Here is a 14,055-nt window from a genome sequence, read left to right on the forward strand (position 1 = left end):
ATATATATATATATATATATACATATATACATATATATATATATACATATATATATATATACATATATATATATATACATATATATATATATACATATACATATATATACATATATATATATATACATATATGTATAGCACTGCACTGCACTGCTCTCATACAGTGTTTACACCCCCCCCTCCCCGGCTGTGTCATTACTATGGAAAGCGACAAGAGAAGCCTGGATGCGGATGAAGATGATGGATGAGAGAGAAGCTCATGTTAGAGGTGTGTTGGCTGCTGAAGAGTGACAGTTTTAGGCAGAACTCAAAGCTTTGACACAGACCGTGACCGAGTGCATTCATCGTAGTGAACAAGGAAACTGCATTTTGTAAATGTCGAGGCAATTACTACTGAAAAACATGCAAAGGCCTACGCTGTTGCTATGGTTACTGCAATAAATATTGGCTTAAAATGAGATGTTCTACAAAATAAAAGCTATACTGTCGGTGGCGGCGGTATTGTTGGTTACCTCTGCAGCTGTGCTATCTCCTGGCTGATGTCGTCCAGCTCCTTGATGCCAGTGAACTCCCCTGAACCCACAGAACTGGAGCTGTCCTGTAGAGAGAGAGAGAAACGGAGAGAGGGAAGACAAAAAAAAAAAAAAAAGGGTTGGCAAAGTGAACCTTATTTTGGTGGGAGAAGTGAAGTGGGATAATGAAATGGTACCAACGGAGCTATGGCAGAACCAGGCCGAAGGTGAGGAGGAGGAAGAAGAGGAGAAGAGAGGATAGGAGAGAAACCAGTGCTTGATAAGAGGAGCAGCACAGAGGTGGAGTCAGTGGGCGGGGGCGGGGTCAGTCACCAACATGTGGAGGGGGGAGGCGTCACCACCACTGACAAACTGCTCAGGAAAGGAAAGATTGTGTATTTTGCTATTTTATGTATCAATTTAAGCCCTCTGAGAATGTTGAAAAAGTTTTCATGAAGGTGGTTTTCAAAAAAGTTCCAGTATTTTGTCCACGCTTATTTGTTAGTGACATTAGCCCAACAATGTAGAGACAAAAAAAAAAACGTGCAAGCTATTCCCTTTATCGAACACAAACTGTTATGATTTTAAAAGATTATCGGTTGCTAACTACAAGCGAGCGATCTCGAATTTTCCCTTGATCAGCAGACAGTTGACAGGGTGAGAAAATGTCACTGCACTGGAATGGAGAGAAACGTCAAATGCTTTCCAGTAACCAGCCTGAACGGCCAGGTACTGAAAGCATTTCCAGTTGAATACAGCATAGGCCCATGTTACCTACCCACAACTTCAACATTAAGGCCTGAGAGAGGAGGAAGAGGGGGAAGTTAGACACATCAGCAGTAAGGAAAAGTTGGGATTAGAGAAGAACAGTGGGCGTAAATATCTTTGTGTTTTTCCTCCCCTTTGGGGTTCTTCCTGTTTTGTTGCATTACAACGTGGAATTTAAACGGATTGTTATTTGGATTGTAAGTGATGGACCTGCTCAAAATACTCAAAATTGGTGAAAGTGAAATGAAAAAAAAACTTCTTTAAAAAATACAATATATATGCATGCATCACAAAAAAAATTATCTTCACATATTACATAAAATAAAACTCCATTTAAATTATAAATCCATCAATTTGAATTTAAGATTAAAACTGTAAAAACACCAAGCGGGTGAACACATTAACAAAGCACTGTATAATTGATTCACCTCTCAATCTTTATATTTACATGTCTTTGTGGGTCACATTTTCAAGTCGTCTTCCACCAAATATGCAGATTTTTGCAGATTGGGAAATTGGTACAGCTCAAGGAACAGGACGTCTAGCAGACACATCTCAACAGCTTTATGCACAAATGTACCCAGAGCAGGAGAAACGTGAGAGAAGTATTGACTCACCCGTCTCATCTCAGACAGAGCCGCCATCTCTGATCCCACCGGGGTCATGTATCCTGACAAGCTCTGCAGCCAGAGAGAAATCACTTAGTCAATGACAATGATGATAAACTGTTTCCACTCACGCCAACAGAGACTGAACATTTTGAGACACAAAAATCCGCCAGCACAAAGCACGTTCCTTGTTCTTTTTCTGTGTTATCTAATATTAGTATTATGCATGCTGTGAAGACAAACATAATGGTCATACAACCATACTGACAACAAGAGAAAAAAGGTATATCAACACTTCTAAGGAGCCCTAGATGATAAGAGGGTAACTGGAGAAATGAAGCACCTTGCTGTCTTTATGCAGCTTTTTTTCCAAACTTCACAGGAAATACAAAAAAATCCAGGATTTTGAACTGTGATTTATAGCGGAGGGTGGATCACACTGTCTGAAATAAAGACCATAATACATTAACACACTGTGAAGAAGAGCAGAGGAGCTAGGGATGGGTATTGCTAGGATTTTATCGATACTAGTACTCTTATCGGTTCTTTTGGAGTATTTTGTGAGAAAAAGAGACTACAGCTAAACAATTAGCTCAGTGATTAGCTTTCATTTATTATCCAGTTCTTCTGATCAAACTCCATATGGCATCACCAACGTTACCTGAGTGGACGGCTGCTCTACAAACAGTAGAAAAGTGATCATTTCTGCAGATTGATGTTCTCTTGTTGGTCACATATTGTGATAAAATGCTGCTGTTTCCTCTCTTACTTGTGAGGGTTTTACTGTGTTTGAGACAACCAGAGTTCATAGTGTTACTATAGAATATATACAGTCCATCAGGCTGGATAAATGGTTGCATTTGGCAAACGCCAACCCGCTCTACCTCCTGAGCCCCATGTAATACATAGATACAGGCGTCCCACTCAGCTGTAGTAACCATGAAGTGTGTGTGAGGGACCTACAGGTACAGGAGTGCTTCTCTCTGAGGGGGGGATCATGTCGGTGGTCAGGGCCTGTGGGGGGTCCATGCCCTTGCTGACTTTCTGCTGGATGAAATACATGGCGAGGGCGAACTGCTCCCTGGTCAGCTTGCCTATCTGCCTGGTGTCTGCCAGAGCCCTGCAGGGAGGAGCAGACATTCAGCAGAGAAAAGAAGAAGAAATGAATCAAGCCTCCGCTCACCTCAAGAAATCATTTGCAAGAAATCAAATTAAAACATACAGACATTTTGTGGCTAAAATATATTGCACACCAAAAGTTTACCAACACTGTTGTTGACTTGTATTTGAATGAGTATCCTGAATGAGAGCAATCAAACTAAATCCACTCTATTCTAACTTGCTTGTTCAAAGTCACCTTAGACACATTTTTTGGTCCAATTTCCTGCCACATTTCCTCAATTTACTCCCCATAACATCTCTAAAAACAGATTGTTCCTTAATGATCAGAACACCAGACCCAAGAGAGACAGTTCTCCTGAGCTACTGAGCAACCCGGACGGCCTGTCTGCAGAAACTGAGCTGGAAGCAGTGAATCAAGCCGTTTGGGTTAAAGAAACATGGCCTGGCCTCTGTCATCTGAAGAACTGACACTGGTTAGCAGACTCATTTCCATTAAGCATTAAGGAAGAGTGAAATCTGTCAGAAACTCACAGGGTGTTACATTTGACCTCTGACCTGTTGAGAATCATACATCTTTTGTGAAGCATTTCTGACACTGGTAGATCTAAAAGGTACCACTTTCTAAAAAGGCACCCTTTACAACCAACAGCTTTATCAATGGTTAAATATTTTATAAGTTTTATAGATCTGTTGTAAGCCAACTTTTGGGTTGCCAGGTTGTGAAAATCCCCTTGAGTGACTAGACCAAATGGCCACTTACTTTCGGTATAGTGCAAATTTGTTCTCATTATTGGTTTATAACTGATGATTTATCACCCACTAATAAAGCCATTAGTCACAACTTATGAGCTCTAAATAAAGACTGACTTATTAGAGAGTGGTACCAATCCAATAATAAGCTTAGCCGAGAAATAAACAGCATGAACTGTCGAGCATGGACCATGGAACATGAGTTGGAGCCTACCATATGTGGGCCAGGAGGTTCTGAGAGAGTCCAGAGTGCATGAAGATCTCCTTCACTTCATGTCCGCTGACAAACCCGTCCAGATCAGCGTCGGTCTTCAGGAAGATGTCGTCATAGCGACTGCGGTCTGACACTGGGACCACCCAGTTCAGCGAATGCTGAGACAGAGGCAGAGGCATGCGTTTGGTGCTAGTGTTCTACAAAAGGTTACTTCTACAGAGAACTATTCCGTTACGAGTCAATGTGGTTCTTCTCAGGAGATCATTTCCCAGGTTATTATCACAACCCAGAGAAATAAACCTCCTAGAGAGCTCCCCTTCTTCAAGAAATCATTTTGTCTGGACTTTTTCAATAACTGTTAACACATTGTTTTTTACTTTGGATGTCAAAAAGGCCTGGTGAGCAATGAAGCAATTAATTTAATAGAAAATCAGTAAAACTAAGCCGAGGTACGAACCAAACCGTGACCTCCAGGTACTGTCGCACCCCTACTTTGTGTATAACCCTTCAGTGAGTAACCGGCTGTGGTCGGGTTTGTGCGCTCTATGCATGCTGGTGTCTGACCTCATCAACGATTTGAGAGGGAAGAACCTCCATACAATCAGAGTGCATCTGTACTACAAACAACTCCAACAGAGTGGTACGTCTTCTCTCTAGCAGGTTGCGTCAATTCAGAAGTTGCATTCTCCCGGTTCATTTTTTGTTTATATCATATCCATAATTTAAGTGTTAAACCAATATTTGATTTAGCAGCTTGTAAAAAATAAGGTGTATCAGATTTAGTTATTTCAATGTGTCAGATACACATTCAATAAACATAAGTACATAAAAGTATTATTGTGTTTTTACTGATTGAGGCGTAGCATGTCAGTGTAGTGTATTACCTGTCCAGACTTGAGTGTGTGTTTGGGCGACAGGCTGCCGGTGCTGTTGAGGGAGTTCATGCTGCCGTGGGAGGGTGTGGAGCGTAGCGAGTCTTTTGGTGGGGGGGGGCTTGCGGAGAGTCCGGGCATAGAGCCGGCCACCGAGCCCAGACTCTTCTTCCTCTTAGACGGAGGGATGAGGGCAGAGGGGAGGAGTGCGGGAACAGGCTCCTTCTCCAGGGCGCGGTACACCAGGTGCATGGCCTACGGGAGCACACTGCTGTTAATGCACACTCACTGGCTGCATATACTGTATAGCCTTTAGACAACAGAACATGTTCAGACACAAGTTCTAATATTGAGCACTGACACCAATCTAATATTTTATCTATCTGTATTTTGCCTATTGTTTCCTCTTCTTTAGTACATCTTCTTAGAGTTCCTGGAGTCATTGGGCTTTTCATGTCCTGCAACGCCGGACACCCTTGTGAAATGGTAAATGGACTTATACTTGTAAAGCACTTTTAGTCTTCCGACCACTCAAAGCACTTTTACGCTACATGTCATTCACCCATTCACACCCATTAATACACCTGCCCATCAGAACTAACTAATCCGCACACCCAATCACACCTTCGGGAGCAATTTGGGGGACAATTTGTCTTGCAAGGACACGTCGACATGGACTGGAGGAGCCGGGGATCAAACCACCGATCTTGTAAATTGAAGGCCGACCCGCTCTACCTTCTCAGCCATAGTCCAGGTGACAGTATCTCCAACACACAACCCGTCAAACCTCGACTTGTCTGAGCTACAGCAGCAGCAGACCACACTGTCTTGTTAGCCACTCTTGGTGACTAAGGACAGGAAACTGAAGGGGCAGTTTGCATAAACATGTCCTCGTCTGGCATATCTCAATGTCTGCTGACACAGGCAGACTGCAGCTTCAGAGTATGACGTCAACAACATGAATCCATGGAACCAGCCTGCCTTGTGTCAACGTTCAGGCTGGTGAACATGGTTTAAATGCCTATCTGTGATGCTGACCATATGAATCCCTTTAAGGCCACAGTCCACTCATCTTCTAATGGCTACTTCCAGCAGGATAACAGGCCATTGTACAAAGCCCAAGTCATGCCGAGCTGGTTCCACCAGCCTCGACAGTCACCTGATGTCAATCCATTAGACCACCTGTGGGACGTGGAGTGTGCAGCCAATGAATCTGCAGCAACTGTGTGACTCTATCATGTCAACATAGAGCAGAATCTCTAAGGGATGGATGCGACAATCCATGCCACAAACAAGACAGGATGTTCTGGGGGCAAAAGAGTGTGTGTGTGTGTGTGAGTGTGTGTGTGTGTGTGTGTGTGTGTGTGTGTGTGTGTGTGGGGGGGGGGGTCCTACCCAGTGTTCAGATGTTGTATGTAATAAGTTGGAAACAACAGAATGTCTATTTATTCAGTTATTTCAGGCTACCTAGAATCAAAAACACATATGGTAACAAGGAAGAAGATAACACACCACTGCAAACTCATCTCTGTCCAGATGGCCATCTTTATCGATGTCACTCAGGTCCCAAACCTAACAGCAAGAAATACACATGAGGACAGTCATAGAAATGAAAAGAGTGACTAAACTACTAGAGATTTTATTTCATTACCACAAACCCATGTTTGACAATCCATCGCTCAATATAACAGTTTTACCTGACACCATTTCATTCATGTCACTTCTTATTTATGTGAAACAGAACACATTTCTTTCTGACTTGAGTAGTATAATCTTCAATTATGGAACCAACAAGCCCAATATAAACCTAATACAAGCAACCAAACTTGAAGTCAATACCTTCCCGAGGACATCCAGAGGTAGCTTGGAGTTGATGAGGACTGGTTTGACCTTCTCTCCTGACAGCAGGCCATTGACTGGAGCCAAACTCTCAAAAATCCCATCAAATTTGCTCTTCTCCTCGTGCTACAAAGACAAACACACAGTAGTTATGTAAAAAGCCTGATTTGAAAATGTTAGACTGTCTGAGGCTGACTCGGTCTTTTGACCTGATGGAAGAGCTCAAGCTTATTCACAAACTGAATGGTTGACTCAACTGCAATCTGGGAGACCCAACAATACCGATATTTAAGAGATAAAAACATTTCATGTAGTGAGCGGGACATTTTACAGTGTAAAAAAATTAACTTGTTAGTGCTTTCTGCTGGAATAATACTAATATATCAGTGGAAAACTTAAATAATGTGTCAGTGCAGCTCTATGCAATCTCTATGTTTATATGCTGTCATCAAACGCTAATAAAATGGGGAGTGCATACATTCGTATTTTAATAAATAAAAAATATCAATGGCCCATGCCATCTGGAAATATCCAGTCAATACTGAAGTCAGTAATTGTTAAAATGGTCTTTTGGACTCTCAAAAATAAACAGAGCTTGGGAAATTGAATTTATTTCTCCCTAGTCCTTTCTAAGTCGATGAGAAACATCTCTAATGACGGCTTCATCCTACTGTGTGTGTGTGTGTGTGTGTGTGTGTGTGTGTGTGTGTGTGTGTGTGTGTGTGTGTGTGTGTGTGCGTGCTTAAACACACCCTGACAGCCCAGTGTAATTCTCCGGAGGCGGATGCTGTGCTGCTTAGAGACGGACTGCTGCTATCCTTCTGAAATCAGACAAACAAAGATGGCTGCCACAGAACTGCCACATCGCACACATATCTTCTCTCAGAATGAGCTTTTGATACAAAGTTTAATAACATTGTAACATAATGTAGTATAATTATATAAAGTATTATAAAAAATATCTCCAGCTTTGATATGAATTCCATGTAAATGTCAATATTCTGAAAAACAAAAATGTTACACAAAGAATTTGTGAATTTGAGCTTTCATGATGAAGTCCTACTCACAAACTTGGGGGGCGGGATCGTGAGGTTGAGGCTGGACAGACTAACTTCCTGACCGCTCTGGGCACAGGCCACCAGCCGCAGAGCTACGTAAAACCCCTGAGACAGAAAACACTCGGTGTCATTCTCTACGTGAGATAAGCAACGCTGACGTAGCACCACAAAGGCATGCATCTCCTGTCATACATTAACACCATTACTGAGGAACTAGAAGAAGAATATACAGGGCACTGTTTACATAAATATCTATCTTTGCCTGGAGAGGCTCATGTTTTCTGGTTTACCCTTTTGCAGTTCAAAAAGGCTTTGAACATTTTGGGGCATTATTACAACTGGGGTTAGCTCATAAGATCAACTTGTAGACATTTGGTTACTTTAAGTACTTTTGCATAATTGCAGCCACAGTAATTTCCCCTTTTCTCTGATAGTACACCCAGCACATCATCAAAGACAGAGAACTGTTCCAATCCCTACCTGTTTGTCCAGATAGCCTTTACCATCGGGATCGGCCAAATCCCAGATCTGAAACACACACAGCATTAAAGACTAAATGAGATCCAATAGTGGCCCTGTGTTTATTGATATTCTATCTGTTTTTAAGCTAAATATGTCCACAAATCATTTTTGAGTATTTTTATTTGAAAATGCCTCTTTTGTCAACAGTGACATCAGCAGATGTGTTGATGATGTGGCGATCACAAAGACAATAAAATCATTCCCCGATCAAAAAGCTTGAATAAATGGAGGGTTGAGGGCGCTTATCCAGAGCCAAAGAATAGCTGCCTTTAAGTCAGGTGACAAGGAAGCATATACGGCATCGCCAGGGCAGCCTGAAAGCTGGCATCAAGGAGGAAAAGTGGAGGCGTGAGGAGACCTCAACACCAACGACACTAAAAACATGTGGCAGGAGATCCACAATGTCAAAGGCTACAAAGGCAGGACATGTATACAGACAACCATTCAGATCTTTGGACTGTGGGAGGAAGACTGAGAAGCTGGAGAGACACAGGGACACAGGGAGAACATGCCAGCTCCACACAGAAGGGCCGTCCATCCTGGGATCCAACCCCTCTGGCTGTGAGGCGCAGTCTGCAGCCCCACGAAATACATTAAGAGTGGAAAAGGGTTAATCAATCAAAAAGTAAACTGGACAGAAGCACATGTTGTTATCGTTTCCTGGTTTTTGTGCTGTGCGTGTGCGTGTGGAATAGTAAGATGTCATGCTGACTTGGCTAATGAAGCTACTTAGTTTCAACCGTTTCCTGTGGAGCATTTATTTTTAAGCCCATTGACCGACAATGGTGAGGCACTCTTTAACCCATCTTTACACTGTTTGAGCAAATTAAATAAAAAGCGTTTTACAATTGTCTGAAAAAATCATGTCGGACTCTGACTTCCCACAGTTTTATCAATTTGACTGGAATTTTTCACAGATACAGCAGAAAATCTAAAGGCACTGGGCCCGTCATACAAAAGAATACAAACCAGACAAATGGCCAGATAATTAAGCAAAATGCTCTGATTATTTTTGCCAGAGATACCCATCTGATCCCTTTGATTAATGTCCCTGAAACATTTTAACTGACAAGCACATTTACCTTTACTCAAATAAAGCAAATTTATCCAAAAGGAGAGCAACAGGAAGAAAGTCTAATTGCAGTGCAAGTGGTATCTTGTTGAGTTTTTGACTGCTACTGGCGCTGTAAAGCAATATGTGTATCTCTCAAACCACAGCACCACACGAGCATAGGCGTACAGACGTCTCCTGACTGCAGAGGCAGGAATGGATATCTATGGAGGCAGTAATGCTCACTGATAGATTAGCGATTGAAAGAGAGGAAGACTGAAATCCAATGTAATCTATGTGGCAGAACTGCAATGATCAGTCAAGTAAACTATTTACATTTCCAGTTTCTCAGATGTGAAATTTTCCCATTAAATTATAGTAAGTTGAACATTTGTAGGTTGTGGCCATTTCTCACTATTTTCTTATGTTTTATAGGATCGAGAAAATAGTCTGCAAATTAATCTTTAATGAAAATAATCATTAGTTGCAGACCTACAATGTATGTTTCAACTACTACAGAGAGGCGTTGCAAGTGTTTCATGGAGGTAGGAAATGCATTTCACATGTTTACATCCAACTGGTATTAAATAGCTTTTTGTCTGCTAACATCTGTAGATCACTTCTCCTTTGAAAAAAATAATCAGAAACCAAAAGGGAGAAATACAATTCTATTCAGGTATCCATCTACATAGATGGTAAACTTGTTTCCATACAACCAATCAAATGGCTTCATTTCAAACTGTATTTGCATAAAGCAGTAAAGTCAGAGTCCTGTCATAAAATAATTAGATTTAAATTATAAAATTGTGCTGCATCATCAAAAAGTGCATATCTACAAATGGGGAGCAGTATTACAAGCATATTGTGTCCATTACTCCCTGGCTTCTGAGAGTACAAATGGTAGCATACATTGGCGTAACTGCTGTTGGGATTATGAGCCGGTCTTTGGCATATTTCCTCCGCTGTAAGGGGTCCCTGGCCCCAAAGAAGTTTGAGAACCCCAGTGCTACAAAACATAAGAGCCGCATACACATAAGTGGATGTTATTCCATTCATTATTTCTAAACGGGACAGATGGTCTCGGATCAGTTCTCTCTGCTGAATGTCATTTTATTTAAGTTATTAGACAAAACTTCCTGAAAAAGTAACAACCAGTTATCTGGTTCTTTGTCAGTTCAATCAATTTGCACATTCATTTGTGATGTTGACAGGTTAGTCGAAGCTTTCACCCAAAACGCAAACTGTCTGTGCTTCGCCAAGGTCTCTAAAAGTGATGCAAAAATATCACTGATGCAACAGATATCAAAAAAATATTTATCTCGATGTGCACGGTTCACTGTCCATATTTTTTACATGTTAAAAAGTGGTTGCCACTGATGACAAACCAAGGCCAAGATTGCAAATTTCTAAAAATGGTTGCCAATGGTAACGTGGCAACTGGTGGTGTAACGGATTGTTGTTGATCCGTACAGACCCCCCCCCTCACAGTTCAGCACATGTGAACCGTGGATTAATTACAGTTTGACGTTAACCATCACAGTGTGAAATTAAGTTTTACTGACATCGTTATCCGTCAATATTCAGTAAAATATGCGATCAGGACTTCATTGATGCTTTCTAGTCACCGATCTGATAATGTTACATTGTAAACAACCACCCTGTGTTTAAAATGACCGGAGGAGAGCTGGTCAAGTAGCTAATGGAGAACAAACCAAGGTTACATTCACTTACATTATGATGCGTTCAGGCTCTGTTCAGTGAAAATGAGTATTGAGTGAAGGTAAATTATAACGTTATCATGATGTGTTCACATGTGATCTCGTAAAATGTAGTGTTGGTGAGAAACTTGAGAGATGGTTTTACAACAACATAAATATATATTAGAGATGAATTATGACCTGTTTACACTAGCTCTAAGCAGATTATTATACATCATTAAAACTACTAATGACAAGATTTGTTTTTATAAATGAAAATACAATCTTTTATTTCTTAATAATCATAGGAATTGTGTTTCTTTATGAATAAAACCCGATAAATTACTTTAACAAAGTAAAAGGACAACGTTTTTGAATGTGTGATGGTTTACAGACTTCAGAGCGGTCGAAATGATGTTTGGGACGGTGGCAAAAAAGCCTGGAGCCTTGTAGACCAGCTGCTATAATCAAACAACAAAGGGATCATCAATGATCTGCAAGTAGTATCAGCGGCAAAAAAAACATGATCAGGGATCTCTAAAAGTTATATTTGCTCCCTTTGATCTGTGACTCTGATCCGCGATACGATATGGACCATGAGTGTTCTGATCCGATGCACCACTAGTGGCAACCTGATGCACTGATGCAGATGTGAAAACTGAACCACTTTTGATTGGATTTCTGCACAAATCTATGCTTACATACTGCATGTATCATTTTACACTAACACACCAATAGGTCACTGTGTAACAAAGTCACACTATACGGTCAGTGTTATCTGTGCAGTTGCTTTGGTCCTGATTCTGTGTTATCTACTCATTTATCTGACTGTCCCTGGTTAGATTTAAAAGCCTAACCAGTAAAGGTCGACCAGAGTGGATTTTTTAAAGGCTGATATAATAACGATAGTTTGGAGCAGGAAAAGAACAAGAAGGTCAATTAATAGGCTGAGTGGCCGGGTCCGGACCGAATTTAGTGTGAAAAAACACGGGCCCCTCATTGATTTGAATGAGGCCAGTCTGGCTGGGCAGCAGTGGGTAACAAGCAGAGGAAGACGGCTATTAAAAAATAAATTGATAACAAGATGATTTGCACCAGAGTCAGGTTGGCTAAAGAACTTTCTTAGCAAAATCCTGGACCTTTAACTTCACTTATTGCAGTTTTCTACCATTTTAAAGCTGCAATAACTGACTATTTTGCCACTTGGGGCAACAAAACAAGCTGTAAAACACAAACTCAAGTTGATCCATCATTCATGTAATAATACTGATGCAGCTTCAAATCATCGCTTACGATTACAAATCACTCAGCGTTCAAAAAATATGATTAGTCTGATGCAATTTAAGGCCTGCAAATAAATCAGAGATGAGCTCTGTAAAAACAACACACAGCCCTTTTGGGCAGCACACTGGCCCACTTAAAATCCACAAACTGCTGTATGAAACAAACACACCTCTCCAGCTCTATGTGAAATAACAAACCATCATCAGCCAATAACTTTTGCCACTACCTACCTTTCCCAATGTGATGTCAGGGAGTCCAGACTTCTTTAAGAACAAGGCAGCTTCCGTTGGTCCCACTCTCCCTGTATTCCCAGGGTCCACCTTGGAACAAACACACACACACAGTTAAAAATGTATTAGAATATTTGCATCATTCATGCTTCCATCTCGTAATTACCAATAAAGGAACGTACCTGTCTGTAATAGTTCTCATATACAGGGTTCCCACTCGACAGCTGTGGCAGAGAGAGAATGTCATTGCACTAGAAATCATCCCCCATGCACTTCTCTCCACTAGTGAGGTTCCTTCTAGAAGCACTGAGAGCATGTTAGCTTAAAATAACCCGCCTCGTTCACCAAAACACTGACTCAAACGTCTAGCCAAGCCTAACGTTATAGTTCTTATTCAAATACTCCTTTAACGCTAATGTCGGTTCTGCTGAAAGCGTCCAGCCCCACAGTTCATTAGAAGGCATCACAACACAGCTGCATTACCATGTTATGTGACTGTTGCGCAACCACAGATGACAAGAATCGCTACCGTGGCTGCTCTACAGCCTCAACATTAACGTGGGTCTCCGGTGAACATGGAGACTAGCGAGCCAACTAACTGCAGCGGCATTAATCGAGGCTTAGCCCGGGTTAGCTGGGGTTAGCCTACTGTATAGCCTGCCTTCTAGCCTCACGAGCAGAGACTGTGTATAAGAAGCTCACGAGCGTGTTTATCTCCATCCTCACACTGCTTGCGTATCAAGGCTATGCTAGCTAAGGGTTTGCTAGCGAAAGGACTGAGCGTTATAATAGTTTACAGTGCTTTCTTAAATATACGCGCGCGTGCCAGCCTGTCCCTAACGTTGCATACAGTGTACACGGTGCTTGTTAAGTTTAAATGTATAATAAATGCGTTAATTGTATGTTACGTTGTATGTAAATAGCTACACGGCTAGCTTTCCTCTAGCTGAGGCTAACAAGCCCGCTACCTAACGGTACTTCAAATAGGCCTTAATCGACCGGCTGACTGCCTTATTTCTAGCTGCATTTCAAAGCGAGTTCGTGTTGCGTTCAAACTCATATACAAATCACAATGTCACGTTTAAGGCACACTGTACCGTGCTATTAAATAGCTGAGCCTTGAGGTGAAGTGTGGAGTCGTAAATCGCTGCATCTTTACCTGGGTGAAAGATGTGAGAGCTGCCATCTTCCCTGTTGCTGCGGGAACGCGCCCTCTCTCTCTCTCTCTCTCTCTCTCTCACCCTCCCTCTCTCGCCAAGGCAACACTCCCCTTAGCGGACAAACCCATGCCTCACAATACGGGAACAGAATGCTGTCGAAACTCCTCTCAATGACTTGTTGTTGTTCTGCAAAATTATGAATTTCTTCAAACAAAAAACGTGACTTTTGTTTTATCGTCAGGGAAAGCTTTTTAATTCGGCAGATATAGTTGCACACAAACAATCACGCAATCGCAGCTTAAATTGGTTTACATTTCCTTTATGTTGTGCTGGAACCACATTGGGGTCTGTAGAGTCACAAATCCATG

The 14,055-nt window shown here is 41.6% G+C and overlaps 1 protein-coding gene across 9 annotated transcripts in view; it reads right to left on the reverse strand.

Moving 5' to 3' along the window:
• Positions 1-13,767, reverse strand: part of eps15l1a (epidermal growth factor receptor pathway substrate 15-like 1a) — a 38,851-nt gene extending 25,084 nt beyond the window's left edge. For 4 of the 9 annotated variants that reach the window (XM_031875284.1, XM_031875281.1, XM_031875279.1 and 1 more), the window contains exons 1-13: positions 13,687-13,766; positions 12,710-12,751; positions 12,528-12,617; positions 8,224-8,271; positions 7,753-7,848; positions 7,438-7,506; positions 6,686-6,811; positions 6,359-6,418; positions 4,859-5,101; positions 3,975-4,132; positions 2,852-3,008; positions 1,898-1,960; positions 513-598 (exon numbers count right to left, since the gene is read on the reverse strand). In XM_031875284.1, the coding sequence (XP_031731144.1) occupies positions 513-598; positions 1,898-1,960; positions 2,852-3,008; positions 3,975-4,132; positions 4,859-5,101; positions 6,359-6,418; positions 6,686-6,811; positions 7,438-7,506; positions 7,753-7,848; positions 8,224-8,271; positions 12,528-12,617; positions 12,710-12,751; positions 13,687-13,713 (1,265 nt within the window). In that variant the 5' untranslated portion in view covers positions 13,714-13,766. Of the gene's footprint in view, positions 1-512; positions 599-1,897; positions 1,961-2,851; positions 3,009-3,974; positions 4,133-4,858; positions 5,102-6,358; positions 6,419-6,685; positions 6,812-7,437; positions 7,507-7,752; positions 7,849-8,223; positions 8,272-12,527; positions 12,618-12,709; positions 12,752-13,686 lie in introns of all 9 variants that reach the window. The other 5 variants (XM_031875286.1, XM_031875283.1, XM_031875278.1 and 2 more) reach the window with 2 other exon arrangements.
• Between the last annotated feature and the right edge of the window lie 288 nt (positions 13,768-14,055).

This window comes from Anarrhichthys ocellatus, unplaced genomic scaffold (assembly GCF_004355925.1).
Source record: "Anarrhichthys ocellatus isolate YVR2014 unplaced genomic scaffold, GSC_Weel_1.0 scaffold88, whole genome shotgun sequence".
NCBI classification, from domain to species: Eukaryota; Metazoa; Chordata; class Actinopteri; order Perciformes; family Anarhichadidae; genus Anarrhichthys; species Anarrhichthys ocellatus.